General features: G+C 44.6%; 2 protein-coding genes across 2 annotated transcripts in view; one reads left to right on the forward strand and one right to left on the reverse strand.

Annotated features, from left to right (window-relative positions):
• Positions 1-342: 342 nt before the first annotated feature.
• On the reverse strand, positions 343-7,451 carry LOC142791750 (zinc finger MYM-type protein 1-like). The gene has a single exon (XM_075885544.1). The coding sequence runs from the start codon at positions 3,162-3,164 to the stop codon at positions 429-431; it is 2,736 nt and encodes a 911-aa protein (XP_075741659.1). The 5' UTR covers positions 3,165-7,451; the 3' UTR covers positions 343-428.
• Positions 4,017-20,465, forward strand: part of LOC142791749 (solute carrier family 41 member 1-like) — a 28,870-nt gene continuing 12,421 nt past the window's right edge. The window contains exons 1-2 of the mRNA XM_075885543.1: positions 4,017-4,040; positions 9,210-9,281. Of these exons, the coding sequence (XP_075741658.1) occupies positions 4,017-4,040; positions 9,210-9,281 (96 nt within the window). The remainder of the gene's footprint in view (positions 4,041-9,209; positions 9,282-20,465) is intronic.

The raw sequence follows: 20,465 nt of genomic DNA on the forward strand, positions 1-20,465 counted from the left end.
CAAAAAATGGACCTTGGTGGTCACTTCTTGTCATCTCGCTTTACTTAAAATATGCGAAATTCATGAAATCCATATAAGCACAGAAAATAGAATCACGAACTAGGCATATGTAAATAGTCCATACCATTTCTCGCTACATTACCGTGAAATGTATCATTCAAAATTAATTATTGCGTACGCCAAATCTGCATATGATGCCTGCATTTTTTCATCAGTGCTAATGATGCGTTAAAAAACTCGTTCCGGCAAACCCTGTTGTCTCCCTGTTATCGCATATTGTTGCCTTTTATGACGTCAGTGCTGTAACGCTGATCGTGAATAATTGTTGTCAAGAAAAACCCGTTTTTTTATTTAAAACACTTTATTTACATCATTTGGATATTAAGACAAATATAAAATGCACTATACACTGGAACACTCCGTAAAAACTAGAGCTGCACTTTCCTTGCTTTCGATGAAGCAAACTGTTCTATAATGACGTCAAAGTTCGTTTTTTCAGTTTCTTCTCTTTCCACACTCAGTAGCGCAAGGTCAGTAAGTCTGTCTTGGCCCATTGTGGCACGCAAATAGGAGAGTATTAGCTTCAGCTTGCTGAAGGACCTCTCACAGCCAGCGATGGAAACTCCAATGGTTAACATCATCTGAAGGGCGACGCGAAGGTTGGGGAATACGCCATCATCACCATACTCCACAATAAATTTAAGAAGTTCCTCCGGTCTTGATACTGTCTGGTCAATACGCCGTGAAAGCAGCAGCCTACAATCTAAAATCTCTTCATAGAGGTCTTGCGCGTTAACGTCGGAACTGTAGAAATTGCCAAATGTGTTGCAATTTGTTTTTAGTTCGTTTTTGTCTTCGCTGTAGCACAGCTTGTTGATGTCGAGCAGAAAGCCAAACTTGAGGTCGGTGTCCTGCAGGCGAGTAAACCTCTGGTCGATTTCCGAATGAAGACGATCGAGTGTGCATTTCATAACCCTTTCTGTTTCCTGTTTAGCCGTCAACGCCTCTCCTTTCGACTTTTCACCAGGCATCTGTTTTTTTCGTCGTGCACGCCTTTCAACGTCGACATCATACGTCTCACAGAGACGAAGCCCTTCACCAAGTGACTCACTTACCAGAGTTTCCCTTTCTTCATGAAAGTGATCTCTGAGAGCTTTCATGTCTAAGGCAGCATCGTGAAAGTTCATTTTAGGATCTTGCAGTCTTTTTTGAACACGGTCTATGCGAACAAGTACCTTGTTCCAAAAGCCCAGCAAAATCAAAAAATCATAACTTAATATCCGCTTCTGCAGTAGTGCAGCATCACTTTTCGTCTCGCTCGTTTCTTGGTCATTATTTGACATTTCCTGAACAACTTCAAGTATCTTCTCAAGGTATCTACCGACCGGCTTCACTGCTTCGACCCTTGCACTCCATCTGGTCTCAGACTCTGATTTCACAACAACAGGCACTGCATTTTTTAATTTCTCCCAACGGTACGTTGAGCGAGAAAAAAACACGTAAAGTGCTTCGATGGTCCCAAAAAAAGTCATCATCATGGCTTCTTCCTTAGCAGCATGTACACCAACCAAGTTCAGTGAGTGGTTGTCGCAGTTTACAAAGATTGCCAGTTTGTTTTTTTCCGCGATTCTTTGACTGACACCACTTTTTTGTCCAGCCATCACGGCAGCGTTGTCGTAGCATTGTGACCGACAGTCCTGTAAGTTCATTCTGTCCTCTTCCAGCTTGCCAAGTATCACGTCAACGAAGCTCTCGGCGTCTTTGTTCTTTACATGGATAAAGCCGAGGAAGGACTCCTGAACATAAACAGATTTTTTATCAAAGTCAACTTCCACATATCGCACAACTTCTGACATTTGCTCACGGTGTGCCTGGTCGGGAGTGGTGTCAAACATAATGCCATAATATTTGGCTTTACGGATTTTTCGCAGCAAGGACTCGCGAACTGTGACAGCCATCATGTGAATGAATTCATTCTGTACAGAAGGCGATAGGTACGAAGTGGACCCTGGATGACTTTCAACGTATGTGAGGTGTTGCTTCATAACGGGGTCAAAAACGGCAATTAACTTCAAAAGACCAAGAAAATTTCCGACATTGTTCTCGCGGCTGGTTTGAAAACTCTCTCGATGCCCTCGTAATGCCAAGTTCTGTGTAGCAAGAAATTTTATGCAGTGGAGGACTCTCGTCAAAATTTCACGCCACTTGTGCTTTTCTTTCTCCATCTGTGACTGAAGGTCAGCGTCAATTATTCCCGTAGTATGCATCAAATTTCTTTCCATTTCTTTCCACTGTGAGAAACACATTCGGTGATTCTTTGCATTCTCGTGAAGGGTGATCTTCTCGGGTGCCTTCCATTTGGTGAATCCCCCCTCTTGTTCCAAAGATGATAGGTGATCTGAGCGGGAAAAAAGGAGGCAACAAATGCAAAATGCTGCCTTTTTGGCAGGAGAGTAGGCCAGCCACGAACGGGTGACTTCTTCACCACGACCATCACCTAATTTCTTCTTAAACCAACTCTTAGTCATTGATCGGTTGTTTGTTGGCAAGAAAGGTCCTTCCCGATTTTGGAAATACATGGCCCCGAGTTTAACAATTTCCGTTCGTACAGCGTCAGACACAACGGCTTTTCCAGTACCAGTGTCAAATTTTAAGAGACCTAGGTCATGCTTCTGAACGAGTTCTGAGATGATAGGTTGAGGGTGCTTCGTGGAATCCAGTTTGCTTAGCTTCAGAGCAACAGGCTCAACCAGCCGAAGTCCAATGTCGGTTCCGTTGTCCTCCTCCTCTACTGCAATATCCCCGGGATTGTCTGCGCATAGCATACTGTGTTTAGAAGTTTCGTGAACGACTCCTTCGTCAAGTTGTACGGACATTAATGAAGTGGCAGGAGATGGAGCTACTTCCAAAGGACATGATGAAGTACTTGCCCCAGGTTTTTCAAAAAATGGCGCGAAAAACTTTTTTGACTTCTCAGCTTCCTGCGCCTGTAGCCTTCTCCTCTTGCGTCCTTCAGCTCCGCTCTCTTTTCTTTTTGTTTTTGTCACCCGGTCCATGGCTTTGCTTGGCTGAAAAAAATTTTTTCTTCCCCCCTGAGGAAGAAAAAAAAGAGCAGCAAGCAACCGCTTTGCCTCTTGTCCGCTGAAAACAGCAGCGTTCCGCATTTTGACAAGGGTGTTCAGGGCGCGCCAACATGCGTTGCAAGTTTGCAGGAATTCCTTTCGCTCAACTGTATGTCACTATAATTATTCATATCTAGCGGTCAACCGTTCCACTGATAACGCGACCGGAGCACTGTTCTGATTACGGCCTGACTCTGTAAGTTCAAAGCGGCGTGTTTCTTTGACCGGGGATTGGCACAAAGGGCCATGCACATTTTTTTTTTTCTTTCTGCATCTATTTCTTGACGCTGGCTACCTCCCATTGAGCCTGTTTGAGGGTACTGCTTCCTGATGTACGCAGCAGTCTGGTTACGCGTCACTTTTCATATTTGGTGGGCTTTCTTTATCAACAGGAAAAAAAAAATGTGGATGCAATACGTTGTTGAAAATAGCGCAGTTAGATGTAATTTCAACATTCAATTACTTTATTTATTTATTCGTTTGTTTGACAGTAGATGATTGTCGTGGCGCAGGATACTAAAGGCGACGTTATAAGTCACCTTACTAGGCCTCTAGCACCACACAGTACATTCGTCACACAACGCAACTGCATTGGAATAAGAAATGCAAGAACATAACATTACGAAGAACTAGGCGATGGCTTCTACAAAAAAAAATTAAAAAATTAATTTGAAAATGTGTTTATAGCATACGAATCATTGCAAGCACATTTACAATAAAAAAGAGCAATAGTAGTGGAGACACCGGCGTTCCATAGGGGAACATACATACAAACTATCGTACATGAATAGCCTCATCAATGGCTACATATATAACACTTTATGCATACATATATGAGAAACTAAATGTGTAAGTATATTCTAAGCTTCAAGCTGTACAGTAATTGAACTAAACATGCCCTCCAATGAATATAATCAGGTGAGTACTTGCGGAATTATAAATACTTTGATTACTCATTAATTTATTCTCATGCATGAATGAATTATAAGTGGTTGCTCCAAATTACTAGGAACAATGTACACTAGGTTTGCTTCGCGTAACGGAGTTACTCATTTTTTTAATCGGGTTTTATGATAGTTGGGACAACCTGTATATTTTCCCGAGAATAACACCTTTATACTCTCAGCAGTTTGTGTCAACGTAGTGGTAATAATCCATGTGCAAAAGAATAACATAGGTAAAAAATACTCACACCTAGGCAGAAGTTCTATTGCGAAGACGTCCCTCGTCGTGGTGACAAACTCTGGAGAAGTGAGCTGGGATTTCAACTCGGGGTTTGCAGGAATGGAGTCATGTAGCGACTGGTTGTGGCCTGCCTCTAGGATATCTTGTTCGGTCCGGAGACTCAATATTCAATGCCTGTGGAGCTTCTGGGGTAGCTAAACAATTTAACTCGCGAATGTACGTCTCATTGACCACTCTCGTTCGGTTGACTGACCCTCGTTTCTCGCTTCTCTGGATCGACCCATAACCCCTAACATTGTAGTTTTATAACACCAAGACCACGCCTCCAAGGGCATGTACCAATAGGAATCCCTCCTTCCTGGGCTGTTGCACGGAAGCGAAAAGAGGACTATGGCGGCACCCTGTGAGAGGGCCTACTAAGTAACACACACAGGGCAACTGATTGGCTGCATCAACGATAACCAAATGTTTGTTCACAATCACGTGATCCACTCTCACTTATGAACTCTCCGGTATTCATCAAAACAAAAGCAGACACAATTGACCATTTGCGGAAATCAGCAAGCTGGCTTTCCTGCAAAGTTGTTTTCCAACCAAAAGGTCTCGTTCGCAAACTGCTTTTCTCACTCATTGTGCTTTTGCCTTCCCCCACTCCCTTCTTTACGAACGACAGGTGCCTCGCCCTCCATGCGATGTGAGGGTTCGTTAGAGGTGGGACAACCACACAGTAATTGTTGGGGGAAAAAGTCGTTTTGTCGCACTCGCGTGCCTTCACTAGAATAGGAGTGGTAAAAGCACAGTGGGCGAGAAAAGCAGACTGGGCACGATAGTTTTCTTTTTTTTTCCTTTTTGGTTAGAAAACAACCTTGCAGGAAAGCCGCCTTGCAGATTTCTGCAAATGGTCAATTTCTCGCGCCCTTACTCTGTCGGTGTTGAAGCGGTGTCGTCACGAAGGGCACTGCGCCGTGCTCCCTATAGGGCTGCAGAAATTACGTGCCTTTTCCTTTTCTTTCTAATCACACATTCATGTGATTGCTCTCGGCGAGTTAGAAAGCGGCATCATATACTTCACCACACGTGCAAATGGCCGCTGCTTCGCCGCGGCTTTAGCTATTGCCGCGATGGAGGGGGTTGCAGACTTTATACCTTAAAGCGACATCTCGCCACGAAAGCAAGATTGCATTTAATTGATCCCGCAGTTTTCTTTTGGGCGCAAAAAGAGGGGGGGGAGATAAATCGGCGCAATCCCTCCCCCCCACCTTTTTCAGAATACTTGAACTTCGCAGGTATGCACGTGCTCATAGTTACGCTCCCTTCGCGGGCGATGCAGCTGGGGAACTTCCCCGAGAGTCTGAGGCAACATAAAAACGACATGTGCAAGTTTCAGTGAAAAAGGAATACACTCGCTGAGCTGCCTGAGCACAGCGTGGTGAACGACAACCGCATCGAATTTGACAATTCCCGCGTGGTCTACTTAGAGGTCGATTACTATAAGCAGCTTTTTGTGGAATCCTGGCCCATCGAGGAGACAGCCGGTAACTTCAACCGGCCTACAGGTGCGCTGCCGATCGACAGTCTGCCTCAGCGGAATTTCGCAGACTCGCGATCCAACATTAGGTGCGAGTACATGGCAGGAAGAAGGGCCTTAAAGAGAATGCGAGATGCAAAACTTCGAATTTTTCTTGTAGCGCAAAAAAGTTTTTTTACTTGGTACTTTGATTGGCATACCCCAGTTTCAACTAAAGCCCACTAATACCTCTGTCACACGAGCACTACGGCTAACCACGGTTACAGGTATGCTAGCTACACGGCAGACATGTCCGCAGTTTGTCTCCTAACCATTGTTATCGTAGACGGGTGATTCCATGAGAGATCGACACGGATCTGAAAATTAGTATTTTCGATTTGATTGAATATTTTATATTTTATGCCCATCTCACCAAGCAGCCCGAAAAGGAACCTTGTTTTCTTTTTAAGCGCCTATATAACTTTAGGAGGCAAAAAATATAGAACATATTCAACACGGAGGGACTAGTTTCACAACTCGTCGTTCTCGAAAGTTCATGAAGATGTAACAGACAAATATTACCGTTACAAAGAAGAAATTTCGAGCATGAATTTCGTGTATGTAGAAATTTACTGAATAACAATAAAGTAACATTCTATGAAACTTGTAAAATGAAGCAAAGTACTTTCGCAAAATGTCTCACTATGCGACATTTTATGATAGTTGCTACATAACAGTTGCTACAAAGTTGATAAGACCCATCAACTCTGTCTTGAAAACAAATTTTGCTTCTTTCTCTATGCAACGGCAGCTGCGTTTCTGGTTATTGAGTTCCTCATGGTGGTGAAAACTATTTGTGCGAAGGTCAAAAAGTAAAAAAAAAATATTTTCAAAAATTTTATATGTAGCGTTGTGGGCGGCCTTCACGCTCCTGAGCGAGCAAGGCTGATTAATTTACTACTACTACACAATTTGCGCATCTACTTTGCTAGAAGAAGCACGCTGTTAGAATGGGCCTTTTCCGCGTAGATAGTCTGCCCATGCACGCTGGCGTCGGTGAGGCACGCGCCATGATTTTTGGTGGCCAACACGGGACGACAGGTGTGGACCAAGGAACATCTGGTGTTACAAACGTGCAAAATCCCCCCCCCCCCCCATTAAAAGCGCTAATGTAGGCTTCCGCGATTGCCTACTGGCGCGCGGCGGGCCATTTCGGAGGCCAAGGGCCACCAGTTCTGATTTCGATGAGCTACGCCCGCGTTTTTGTATAGTATTTTTCTTTTTTTATTCAAACTTCCGGAAGTCCCTTACCCGTCATTGTTCTCTTCCAGTCCACACTGCAAAAATCTTGACGGCACGGGCGCTTCCCAGGCCCAAGTTTCTCGTACCTAAGCTTTCGCGCTATTTGTGCATCCCAAGGAATGCAGGGTGAGTACAAAACAAAGCAACCAGCTAGACACCGCGCCCTCGGGTCTGGTATGGGGGTTAAACTGGTCGGAGTGTTCTGCCGTTTCGCTCCGTTCGCTGTTCCATTGATGGAGGTCATCCTTGTGCGGCCGCATTCTTTCAGGGAAGTTCTTGGTTTCTCCAACGTACGAAGCGGGGCAGTCGGCACATGCTGTCGGGTACACTACGCTCTGCGCTTTTTTCGCAGGTGCGTGTTCTTTGGGCCAAAGGATGAACCTGCCCATGGCGGTGGATGGCATGTGGGAAACGTTGACCCCCGCCCTTCTATTGCTTTGCTGGCGCCCGCGATGCAGGGAATCAACAAACGTCGCCGTCGTGTCACGCTTTCTCCGTCTTTCCTCCAGAGAACTCTGCGAATAAACGCCTTTGTTTAGCCTTTGGTGCCGAGGTCACGGATTATATTCGCCCTTCCTTCCGCCGCTGCGTGGACGATTAGTCGTTGGACGATCGGCTATTTCGTTGGAGTTTTCTGTTCTTACTCAAAAAAGGTGCATTCGAACTTTTTTATTTTATTTTGTTTACGTACGTGGTTGGTTTCAGGGAAGCTTTCAGTAAGTGGTTTGGGAGGCTGGTGGGGTTCGCTGAAACTCATCTAACCCAGTGCTGCGGAGCACAAAACAAAGCTTAGCCGAGGGTCATGGGAAGGCACGGAGGTAGCGCAGCAAAATGAAAATAGAGGATCCTTTTCCCGATGCAAAAGCCATTGCGGCAACCCTTTCCTTCACCACCATCCCCACTTCCAGTCGTACATTACAACCTCGCCCCTCCCCCCTTCCAGGCGGTTTTACGGAAAAAAACATTGACAACCTTTCCAGGGGGCGCCAACCCGAGGACTCGGCTTGGCGCCCCCTCCCTAGTGGCGCCCGGGGCACTTGTACCCCCTTGCCCCCCCCTAGTTACGCCACTGCGAGTCAAAGGGCCCCACGACACATTTACTACAGCCTTATCTAGCACTGAAACGCGTGTAGCCGTGATTACTGAAACAAATGCAACAAGAAGGATGAAAATTGGTGCACAGAAAGTGAAATTATGAGTCCTCAAAGTTCAATACTTTATCAGACGACAACGAGAAACGTTTTCTTTCACATGTTACTCGCCTGATGACGTCAAAGACCACTTCCAATCACAGCGCGCGTCTCATAAGGACATCCTAAAAATGACATCTCTTGGTGGCTTTCACACAATACGTCTTGATTGCTTTTTTGAGGGCGTGATGGCGTGCTTACTACAAACCACATGCGTCGAGTAGCAGATGCTCCCATGTTCACACTATGTAAGATACACACATGCGCTTTGGGCAACGTCAGTTCTCAGTTTGCATGCAAGGTGCGTTCTATTCGGCAACGCGGGCGTTCACCGCCTGTTGCATTTTTTGGCTCGCTAAAAACTCGGTACAAGTTTCCACTTTTAGTTGCCGGTGTACCATGGCATCGTTCGCAGGTCAAGTGTTGTGTTCGTTGTTCTGAAAACACATCATTTCGAAAGAGGAATGATTTCATTCTGAGAAAGTATAAAAAAAAGATTTTTGCTGTTTTAGCATTCACTCGTAGGCCTAGCTACCACCATATGAATATGGCCTGCTATATCTCGCATGAAGCTAATCAAAATAGTACGGTGTTTGTCGTCACGCCACATGACATGACGTCACTTCTTACAATACAAATAGCCGCTGTGTGTCGCGGTAGCCTGAAAAAGGGTAGTTTATCCCGTGAAATAAATTACAACTGCGTCGATTTTGACGTTGTCATGTGTGCATTGATAGTGGTGGGTTCCACAGAACCAGAATAACTAATGATAAATACGTGTTCAAATAGTGTCACAGGCCCCCTTTGAGGCTCTTTTATAGTAGAGTATATCCTATACTTAAAATAGTTCAACCTTGTTTCTGATTGCAATATGCTACTAGGTATATTATATTTATCTCGCAGGCAAACTTGGGCAACCTGAACCGGTTTCGCGAACAACTACCCATGATATTTGCAAACATCGCCCTCTTGCAGGTAACGTACCTATTTTTCTCGTTTAATTACTGCTACAATCTTCGAAAGCTTTTGATAGTGAACTGTAAGGGGAATATATTTTACATGAATAATTAAGTGGTCATAATTGAGATTACTATATAGGCTGAATAAATATATGAACAAACCAACCCAATAAATAGTTTTACCATTTCGTTCTGCAATGCAATGTTCATTGTGTTCACTGAAAACCACTACTTCTGCTAGATTTACTTTCGTGTAAGTGAGTATTCCGTGTAGCATTTCTCTCTATCATTCCAGTCTGTGGTTATAAAATTCCTGCCTGTGCGATATCTTGAAAAAGGCCTGCATGATGATAACTTCTTGTGATAACTTGTCTGGTGTACGAAACAAATGAGTAATTATCTGTGGTCTGGTATGCCAGCATGACACTAATGTAGTTCACGTGTATCAAAGCAATAAACGCTAAAAACTTGCTTTCAACTATAGAATCAAAAAAGTATTTATTGTTAAGTATTTCAAGTATGAATACACAGGGAACATGGATGGGGTAGTTTCGTTGGAAGTACTTGAGGGTGATGAATGTGGAAGCTGCTCCTGTAGATGCAGAGCTCTCATCATTTTGTGGAAACAGAAAACAAGTGTGATGGTGGCACAGGTTGTATGGGCAAACTTCTCCATTGCGATCATCAAAAATGCAACTCTAAGCACGCTAACACTGATTTGCTCACTTAATTGGTCACAATCTGCGGACGCACTTGTTTCAACTATATGCAGAAACATCATTTATACTACAGTTTGTCTTGTCGCGTTGTTCTATCTGGATACTTTATAAGTAATAAAAGTAAATATAACAGTATTATAAATATTCAGTATATAGGTTCAAGTCGCATTCCTTTATATTTACTACGCGGGTCTCAGTAAAACTTTGCAGCAATATTTTTCTACAAAAAGATCAACAAAGAGTTTGATTCGGGAGCACGATAGAATTCACAAGTATTCACACAGGCCACACTCGAGTAGAATCATCACTTTGGGAGATATATGCAAAAAAAGTTATTTTTCAAAGTCGCTAGAACTTGTAAAACGTAAGTTGAAGGGTATATGTTCATAGGTTTATTGTGGTTTGGCAATTCATAAAGGCTTCAGTGTGCCGTAGAGACAAAAAAGGCTAAACTATCATCTATGATAAATGTTCGCTGTAGCTCTATTAAATAAATTCTATAACAAAGTTCACGTTACTTAAATTTAAACATGAAGCGTAACATCAGCAGAAAATTTTACATGTTTATTATAGATTCACAATCGGCCACAACTCTACAAATAGCAATTTTCCAAATGTAATGATGAAGTTTTTCCTGTTTTGTGGTACTTTCTAGTACCATTAGCGCAAAGTTTGCATTGCTGGAAACAGTAGAGTTATATATCTTAGTTGCGAAGCTTTTGGGGTTGTAGGTCTATCCCTCCTCTCTAATAGTCTGTTGTAGTAGCTTCTTTTAGTCAGTTTTAAAAATTGCTCACTAGATGGCGTTGTATATATGTGTCTTCAGAAATCTCACAAGGTGGCATTAGCAGTTTTTGTATAGTTTATGAATAAAGAGGAAAGATTGTGCATTCACAATAAGAAATTCACACTACATGTACGGAATACGTAATGATGAGTGGGGCGAAGTGCCCGCCCATCTGTTTGTCCATCTAATGCGTGCCCTAGTGTGATAGCAGTGAACGGATGGACAGAAAGACACACAGACAGACGGACGGATGGATGGATGCACCGATCGACCGACCGACCGACCGATTGACCGACCGACCGACCGACCGACCGACCGACCGACCGACCGACCGACCGACCGACCAACCGACCGACCGACCGACCCACCCGACCCGACCCGACCCGACCCGACCGGACCGGACCGGACCGTACCGAACCGAACCGAACCGACCGACAGACAGACAGACAGACAGACAGACAGACAGACAGACAGACAGACAGACAGACAGACAGACAGACAGACAGACAGACAGACGCTTCACCCCACTCACCATAAGTTACCGCGTGGATTTCCTGTATACGTTCAGGAAGTGTCTCCGCTTTTTTCTGTATAATAGGCCAACTGAGCCCTTTATAATAAGGCTACACTTTGTTGGTATGAAAGTAACTTTATTGCCCTGATAATGAGATAGGAAAACTACTTGTAGGTGTACCACCATACTACAACGCGTAACAATTGTCTTGCCGTGGTTCTTAAAAAAAATCAGAGCAAATCCACAGAATGAATGATGATGAGTGGGGCGAAACGTTCGTCAGTTCATTCGCGCTCCCATCCATCCGTTTGTTCTTGCTTCCGTCCGTTCGTGCGACCGTCCACGCGTCTAACCTTGCAACCATCCATGCGTACGTCCGTCCATTCATGCCTCCGTCCGCGTGTCCGTTTCTGCGTCTGTCCGTCTGCCTGTCCGTGCGTCTGTCCATGCGTTCTTCCTTTCGTCCATCCGCCCATATGAGTGTCCGTGCGTGTGTCAATCTGTGCATCCGTGTGTCCGCCTGTGAATCTGTATCTCTCCGTCCGTTCGTCGGTTCATCCATCAAGTGAACGCTTCAAGTACCACCATCTCGAGTCTTTTCATCATATATTCGTCATATCAAAGCACCACCATCCAGCGGACATTCCGAAGACTAAACGAGAGGTGGCTACCTATTACTATTACATACATCACGGACGCGCGACCCACGGAATAAGAAGCTTCACCACTACAACCTCGCTGATCCCTCCACGATAGGAGTCGTGGAGTAATATGAGTAACACGAAAGTAATATGCATCCTTAGGGAGCTAGTTTAAAGTTAATAGTACTACATTGAGGTAAGAGGGCTTGCACAATGTCTACTGGTTAGCATGGATGCATCCACGTTGTCGCTTAGTCATACATCTCTATGCCCACGACTGGCACCCATAATTAAGGAATAAAGAAACCCTTGTGGCCACAGATGTTAGTGGTAGTTCAAGTAGTTAAGGGGGAGAGCACAACTGGAGAATAAAATGTGACAGCCGGTAAAAATGTGACTGATTGGACGAGAATTTCGCGCTAAGGTCACCTATAAACACCACTTAGAGACGATTGCCTGGTCAGGCGACAGAGAAACGCAACGTGCGTCGCCTGTTACTTTCTGTATGCGGCGATTGTTCGCGGGGTGAGCGTTCGTGGGGAACGCGGAGTTGAAGCCAGATGAAGTCGGTGGGCGTGTCAGATCTCTTTGAAATAGCTGGATGCTATGAATGACGCCGACAAGCAGCTGGATGAATGGTTGTATCCGGCTGTACCCATTAGATTAGGCGGTGTCTCAAGCCACCTAGCCATAAAGTTAAGTACTACCACTGTGTGTGTAAGGATTGAGTTTCACTCGCGCCTCGATTGTAGCCACCAATCACTTAGCCTCCTTCTGGTTATGTCTACCTGTTTAAAGACTATTTTGCATTCACTGTCGCTAAACCCCAATGCTTTTAAAAAATCGGCGCCAGTATCTTCGGCTATACGGCGAAGTCCTTTACAAAACATCAAATGTTCAGCCGTTTCCTCCTACTCTCCACACGCAATACATACTTCATATATAATTAATACGTCTTAGTCCGCAATTGTCCCGTTCTAGCCTCGCCGAGCAGAGAAATACCCCGAGAATCATCGTACATCTTTTCCCTTGCAATTTCCTTCTTAAAAGTTCGGTAGGTCTCAAGTGATGATTTCGTAAGCAATCCCATCTTTCACATGTCCCTTCTCTGTTTCCTTCCCCTGCTTTTTAACCGTTGCATTCTGCTGTTGTCTAATTACTTGCTTGACAATTTTGAGTTCGTTTCCTTCATTTAGTATCGACTTTGTTCATGTACAAGTATCTGGAATCTTTCCTATTCCAACGCTCCTCTCCCATTTTTCTCAATCGCTCCTCAAATTGTACCTTTGCTGCTAGCTTCCCTGCATTCAAACGATGTCCATCCCATGTCCCCATGTACCCGCTGATTTGGGGTATTTCCGTATGCTTCCAAAGCAAGTCTACCAATGCCACTTTGTTTATATTCCAATCTTGCTTGAACTTCTGGTTTCATGCACAAGACCGCATTGCCGAACGTCGAACCCGAGACTATGACACCTTTCTAAATTTCTATCGCAACGTCATACATTTGTAGTTCCACAGTGCCATATTTTCATTACAGTTCCATTCCTGGTGTTCTTAGCTATTACGTATCTTTCGTGCTCTCTTAGGTACCTAGCCCCATTATTTATTTATACGCCCAAGTATTCGTAATTATCCACTATATCTTGCGTGACTTCTTGTATCTTATGATCACTGCCTTTCTTATCAATAAAAATGATTGCAAAATTTTTCCTGCAGAACTTCCAATTTAACATATCTCCCTCATTATCAGAGATGTCTATCAATCTCTGCAGATATTCCTTGTTGTCGGTTATTATTACTATATCATTTGCATACATGAATGCTGGTAATGACTGTTCAATGTGTTTCGCTTGCTTGGCAAAAAGAGGCTGTATCCGAGTCGACTCTCCTCTAACTTGGCTTCTAGTCTCTGGAGATACAGCATAAATAACAAAGGTGACAAGGTATATCCCGGTCCAAGCCCGCGTCGTATCTGAATAGGTTCAGATACCTGTTCTTCCCATTTGATAACTACTTTGATACTTTTAAAATTGTCCTTTAGAAGATTAGGTATTCCATCTTCCACATCTAGTGTGCCTAGTATTCTCCACAAGTCTTCTTGATTCACACTATCGTAAGCTCTCTTGATATCTAGAAAAGTTAGCCACAGGGACATATGTTCTTTTTCCGCTATTTTATTACAATGCATCAATGAAAACAGTTTGTCCTTCAACCTTCTTCGTTTACAAAACCCATTTTGTTGTTCTTCAGCACCCCGTCGTTGTTCACCCATGGCTGTAAACTTTTCTTTACTATCAGCATCACCAGCCAGTAAACTACTGTTTTCACTGTTATGAGATGGTAGTAGTATATATAGGCTTTAGCCCCTTTTACTTTATAGATCCCCCCTTTACCTTAAATGGGATATAATAGGGCTCAGTGAGGTTAGGAGGACAGATGAGGCCTATACGGTGCTACACACTGGGCACGTCTTTTGCTATCGGGGCTTGGCTGACAGAAGAGAACTGGAAGTGGGGTTCCTAATTCACAGAAACATAGCTGGCAACATAGAGGAATACTATAGCATTAATGAAAGAGTGGTAGGTATTGTAATTAAACTGAATAAAAGATACAAGATGTAGGTAGTACAGGGTTACGCGCCTACATCCAGCCATGATGACGCTTCAGTTGAAAGCTTCCATGAAGACGTGGAATCGGCAATGAGTAAGGTAAAAACACAGTACACTATAGTGATGGGCGACTTTAATGCAAAGATAGGGAAGAAGCAAGCTGGAGACCAGGCAGTAGAAGATTATGGCATCAGCACTAGAAACGCCAGAGGAGAGCTACTAGTAGAATTCACAGAACGCAATAACTTGCGGATTTTGAATACTTTCTACCGAAAACGAGAAAACCGCAAATGGACATGGAGGAGCCCTAATGGCGAAATTAAAAATGAAATAGACTTCATAATGACTGCACACACAGAAATCGTGCAGGATGTGGAAGTGGTTGGCAAGGTACGATGCAGTGACCATAGAATGGTACGGTCTCGAATTCGCCTAGACTTGAAGAAGGAACGAGAGAAACTGATACGCAAGAAGCCAATCAATGAGCTATCACTGAGAGAGAAAGTACAGGCATTCAGAGTGTCGCTGCCGAACAGGTACTCGGCTCTTAGTGAGGAAACCAACCTTAGCGTAGATACAATGAATGATAATGTAACGAGTATCATTACGGAGTGTGCAGTGGAAGTTAGAGGCAGGGTAGTTAGACAGGACAGTGGCAAGCTTTCCCAGGAAACGAAGAACCTAATTAAGAAGCGTCAAAGCTTGGAAGTGTCAAGTACAGCAGACAAAATAGAACTGGCAGAGCTTTCAAAGTTGTATAATAGGCGTAAAGTATGCGATTTAAGAAGGTATAACATGGAGAGAATTGAACACGCTCTGAAAAACGGAGGAAGCGTCAAAGCAGTGACGAGGAAACTTGGGATAGGCAAAAGTCGGATGTATGCACTAAGGGACAAAGAAGGCAAAATAACTACCAATATGAATAGGATAGTTAAAATAGCGCAGGAGTTTCACAGAGATCTGTACAGTAGCCGAGACAACCACGACCCTAATACTATAAGAACTAGCAGTAACCCAGATGACACCCCACCAGTAATGATAGAAGAAGTCAGAAAAGCTTTGGAGAGCATGCAAAGAGGCAAAGCTGCTGGTGAGGATCAGGTAACACCAGATCTGCTGAAAGATGGAGAACAGATTGTGTTAGAAAAACTAGCCACCCTGTTTACGAGGTGTCTCCTGACGGGAAGGGTACCAGAGTCTTGGAAGAACGCTAACATCATCTTAATACATAAGAAAGGAGATGAGAAGGACTTGAAGAATGACATGCCGTTCAGCTTGCTCTTGTAGTATACAAGCTATTTACAAAGGTAATTGCTAACAGAGTAAAGGAAACATTAGAATGCAATCAACCAAAGGAACAGGCAGGATTTCGAACAGGATACTCAACAATTGACCACATTCATACTATCAATCAGGTAATAGAGAAATGCTCAGAGTATAACTAACCACTATACATAGCCTTCATAGATTACGAGAAGGCATTTGTTTCAGTAGAAATATCAGCTGTCATGCAGTTACTGCGGAATCAGGCCGTAGATTAGGTATATATAAACAATCTGGAAGAAATCTACAGGGGATCAACTGCTACCATAGTGCTTCATAAAAAAGCAACAGAATACCAATCAAGAAGGGTGTAAGGCAGGGGGACACAATCTCCCCAATGCTATTTACCGCGTGCTTACAGGAGTTTTTCAGAAGCCTAGAATGGGAACAGTTAGGGATAGGAGTCATTAGAGAATACCTTAGTAACCTGCGCATCGCCGATGGCATTGCATTCCTGAGTAACTCAGGTGACGAATTGCAACTCATGATTACAGAGTTAGACGAGGAGAGTAGAAAGGTGGGTCTAAAAATTAATCTGCAGAAAACGAAAGTAATGTACAACAACTTCGGAAAGGAGCAGCGCTTCGAGATAGGTAATAGTGTACTTGAAGTTGTAAAAGACTATGTCTACTTAGGGCAGGTAATAACCGCAGAGCCTAACCACGAGATTGAAGTAACTGAAAAAATAAGAATGGGGTGGAGTACATTCGGCAAGCACTCTCAAATTATGACAGGTAGATTGCCACTATCCCTCAAGAGGAAGGTATATAACAGCTGTATCTTGCCGGTACTTAGCTACGGAGCAAAAAAAAGATTGCCCGCAGCTTCCCTCGGGGGAACACTGAGGAGGATGCGGAGCATATAATTGGTTAACGGGTTGTTAAAGTGCGACTTACTTGGGTCAATGGCTAAATTGGTTAACGTGGTTGTCAAATGGGGTGTTAAATTGCGACTTACTTGGGTCGATGGCTAAATTGATTAACGTGGTTGTAGGAGGGGGTGTTAAATGAGTGAACACGTACACACGTATGCGAAAGGGCGGCGCTGGTCGAAGGGACGTCGATCATTGTGTTTGTGGATTCGTTGACATTCATTTCACCGCGACCTTGGACGTCGACGCACCGTACAAACCAACCGACGAGCGGCAACTGAGCGAGCGAGCGCCGACCTTGAGTATATATACAGCGTGACGGCGCATGCACTGTCAGCTGTTGAAAGTTCTCGAAGCGCGACGGGGCATGCGCGTCCATTGGAGAATCAGGAGAATTGTAGAATGTTCTCGAAGGGGAGAAGCGCGCGCGGCACAGATGGTGGGTGACGGTGCATGCGCGCGTCAGCTGTCGAATGTTCGAGAAGGGGGAGAAGCGCAACGGCGCATGCGCGCGCGTCAGCTGCCGATGTTCTCGGAGCGCGACGGCGCATGCGCGCGCGTCAGCTGCCGATGTTCTCGAAGCGTGACGGCGCATGCGCGCTACATTATACAGCTAGCGAATGTTCGTGAAGAGGAGAAGCGCACGCGGTGTGTAGAGGAGGAAGGGTGCACAGATGGTGGAGGAGTGAAGCGCGCGCGGTGTGTAGAGGAGGAAGGGATGCACAGATGGTGGAAGGAGGAGGAGGAAGCTTGCGGACGGCGCCGCACTACAAGCCTCGAGTATTAGATGCTCCACATCTAAAACCTGGAGACTTACAAAGAGGGTTCAGCTTACATTGAGGACGACGCAGCGAGCAATGGAAAGAAAAATGGTAGTTGTAACCGTAAGAGACAAGAAGAGAGCAGAGTGGATTAGGGGACAAACAGGGGTTATGATATCATAGTTGAATTAAAGAAGAGGAAATGGACATGGGCCGGGCATGTAACGTGTAGACAGGATAACCGCTGGTCATTAAGGGTAACTAACTGGATTCCCAGAGAAGGGAAGCGGGTTAGGGGGAGACAGAAGGTTAGGTGGGCAGACGAGATTAAGAATTTTGCGGGTATAAATTGGCAGGAGCAAGCACAGGACTGGGTTAACTGGCGGAACATGGGAGAGGCCTTTGTCCTGCAGTGGACGTAGTCAGGCTGATGATAATGATGATGATGATGATGATGATGATGATGACTTTATAGATCATGCTCATCCTGCTTAGCTTCCACCCATCGGGGGCTGCACCATCCATTATTGCTTTGCTCGCTGCCTCTCTTAATGTTTGCTTAGTGTTTGGTCCTAGTTTCTTTAATATTCATGATTCGAATGCCGTCAGGGCCAGTTGATGTGCTATTAGGAATTTTTTTCTGCCCTTTACCACTCTCGTTGTCCCAGGGAAGCCATTCAGCTAATTGGCCCATCCTAATCTGGTACGGTGCATGCAGCGCTGCCTTAGTGTTTAAATCTTTCTGTCATCATTGTTATTATGAATTCCATTGCCTCATCCCCTTCTAGTCTGACCCCTTTATCTGTAGTTATACACTTCTGTTTTATGCTTGTCTTTTTACTCAGAGAATTGAGAGGGTTCTAAAAGTTTGCAGCTGCCTTTCTAACCTTCCTGTTTACTTCCGCCATTCATTGGGCCCTCATCTTATCTTTTCACTGATCAAATTGGGTGCTTCCTTCTGGAGCTGAAAAAGTTATCCCACTTTATTTTCACATCATCTTCCGGTTTCAACCTCTGGTTAGCATACCTGTGTTCCCTGGAAGCTTCCTGACGTCTTACTATGGATCTCTTACCTTTATCATTCCGCCAGCTCTTGAGCTTGTGTCTGCTTTTCCCGGCTGATTTGACTCGTACCTTAGCAAGCTCTCACTCAAACTATCCAGTTATATTTGTGTACGTCCACTTTGCTATATTATCCTCGGTGATGATTTTCTCAATCTCTTTAGCTGCTAGTTCTATTTGCATTTCTGAATAAATATCACCGTGTGGTTGCCTCTAATGCCGCCTTTCCAATTTCTTTTTTCCCAAAACTCAGCTTGATATGTTTGTGATCACTGCCTAAGCTTCTGGACCCAAATTCGTCCATGTTCATCACCCTTAGCCGATCATGCATTCTATGTGACATTATTGCGTAATCTATCGTCGACTGCAGCCTTCCCACCTCCCATTTTATCTGCCCTTCGCATTTATCGGTGCTGTTGCAAGTGAATAAAGCATGCCTTCCACACACAACTATTAGCATTCTGCCTGTTGGATCAGTATATCCATCCATATCTTGTATGTGCGCATTCATATCTCATCACATAAATACCTAAAACTCTTCTCTTAGTTCGTCAGTCATTTCCTCTGCACTGCACCATTTATTGACTTTCCTCTCTGCCTTTTGCCCCTGTCCACAAGTATACAAAACCGAGGAGCGTCACTTGCCCTGCCACTTTTCCTTTTAGTCATAAATGTTCCTTGCATGCCTGCTTGACCCTTTGCCAGTCTGTACTTTTATGAATGAATGTTCCAATACCACCCCCCTTTCGGCGTCCATCTGTTCTATTAGGATATTCCCGCGTGTAGTCCGGATGGTTAGGAGGTTGTTCAATGCCGCTAAGATGTGTTTCTGCAAAACAATATACCATCGTCCTCTCATTCCTTAGCTGTTCTACCTTGTTCCACTCCAGCCTATTCCTACCACCCTGCATGTTAGTAGACCCTACGTGTAAATTGGCTCGGCCCTCGTGGCCACGTCGACTTCTGCCCCGAACTCTACGTGTCTTAAATATTGATGCCTATTTGGAATCTTTTGTGTCTATACAACCTGTCAAAGAACTCCCCTGGTTGTTTTCCTCGATACTAGCTATCCTACACCCCTAAGAGCCTGCGTGCCCCCCCCCCCAAAAAAAAGCTACTACACGTCCTGCAAGACACTAAGCCACCTCATGGCCTAGCCTCCTATCGAAGTGAATTCTGTCTTGTTAAAAAGCACCTCATCTATGCACCTCTCTGGTTATTTCCACAACCTCATAGCCTTTCTTTCGACTCATCCGTCATATCTCTTGGTTTGCGTTGACAACCACGCTTTGCAGGTTGCCGTCACGCACCGGTACCTCCGGTATCGTGCATATCACTACTTGTACTTGAGGAGAAATGGTGCACATATCATCGACTCCTTTTGCCACTGTTGTCGCTAGTCCTGCCGTATCTTCAGTTAAGACATCACTTAAACCACCCGACTTTATCACGAGGTTTTGTCTATCAGCTGTAGTTTTTAGTTTTGCGCTCGCTTGCTTCATGACTGCTTCCAGTTTGCGTCCTGGGAACGTTCCTACTGCGACCTTTTTGTCACCTCTTGCCCTCTCTTTGATTGCTTCTGCGCATCGATTTCAATTCTAGTGCCCGGATATTATCACGTGCTCTGACTTTTCAGCTGGAGCATCCTGCACCTGGGGGGGAGGGGGGTCTCTTGCACCTGTGACGCCAGCTGCTGTGTCTCCTCACAGCCCCACCACTACTTCGCTGAAGCTAGCTTTTGTGACCTTGAACCGACAGAAGCTGCTTTTTTCCAAACTTGCTTGCTCTTTTTTCTCCGCCATTCTCGTGTCCTGTGCCCTACCATTCTCTCCGTCGGCCGCTCCTCTGCTCACTTTTGCTAGTGCCTCCTCGGTAGATTTGAGCCTTTCTCTCAGCCTTCGTTTTCTCTT

The sequence above is a fragment of the Rhipicephalus microplus genome, unplaced genomic scaffold, assembly GCF_043290135.1.
Source record: "Rhipicephalus microplus isolate Deutch F79 unplaced genomic scaffold, USDA_Rmic scaffold_186, whole genome shotgun sequence".
In the NCBI taxonomy this organism is placed as follows: Eukaryota; Metazoa; Arthropoda; class Arachnida; order Ixodida; family Ixodidae; genus Rhipicephalus; species Rhipicephalus microplus.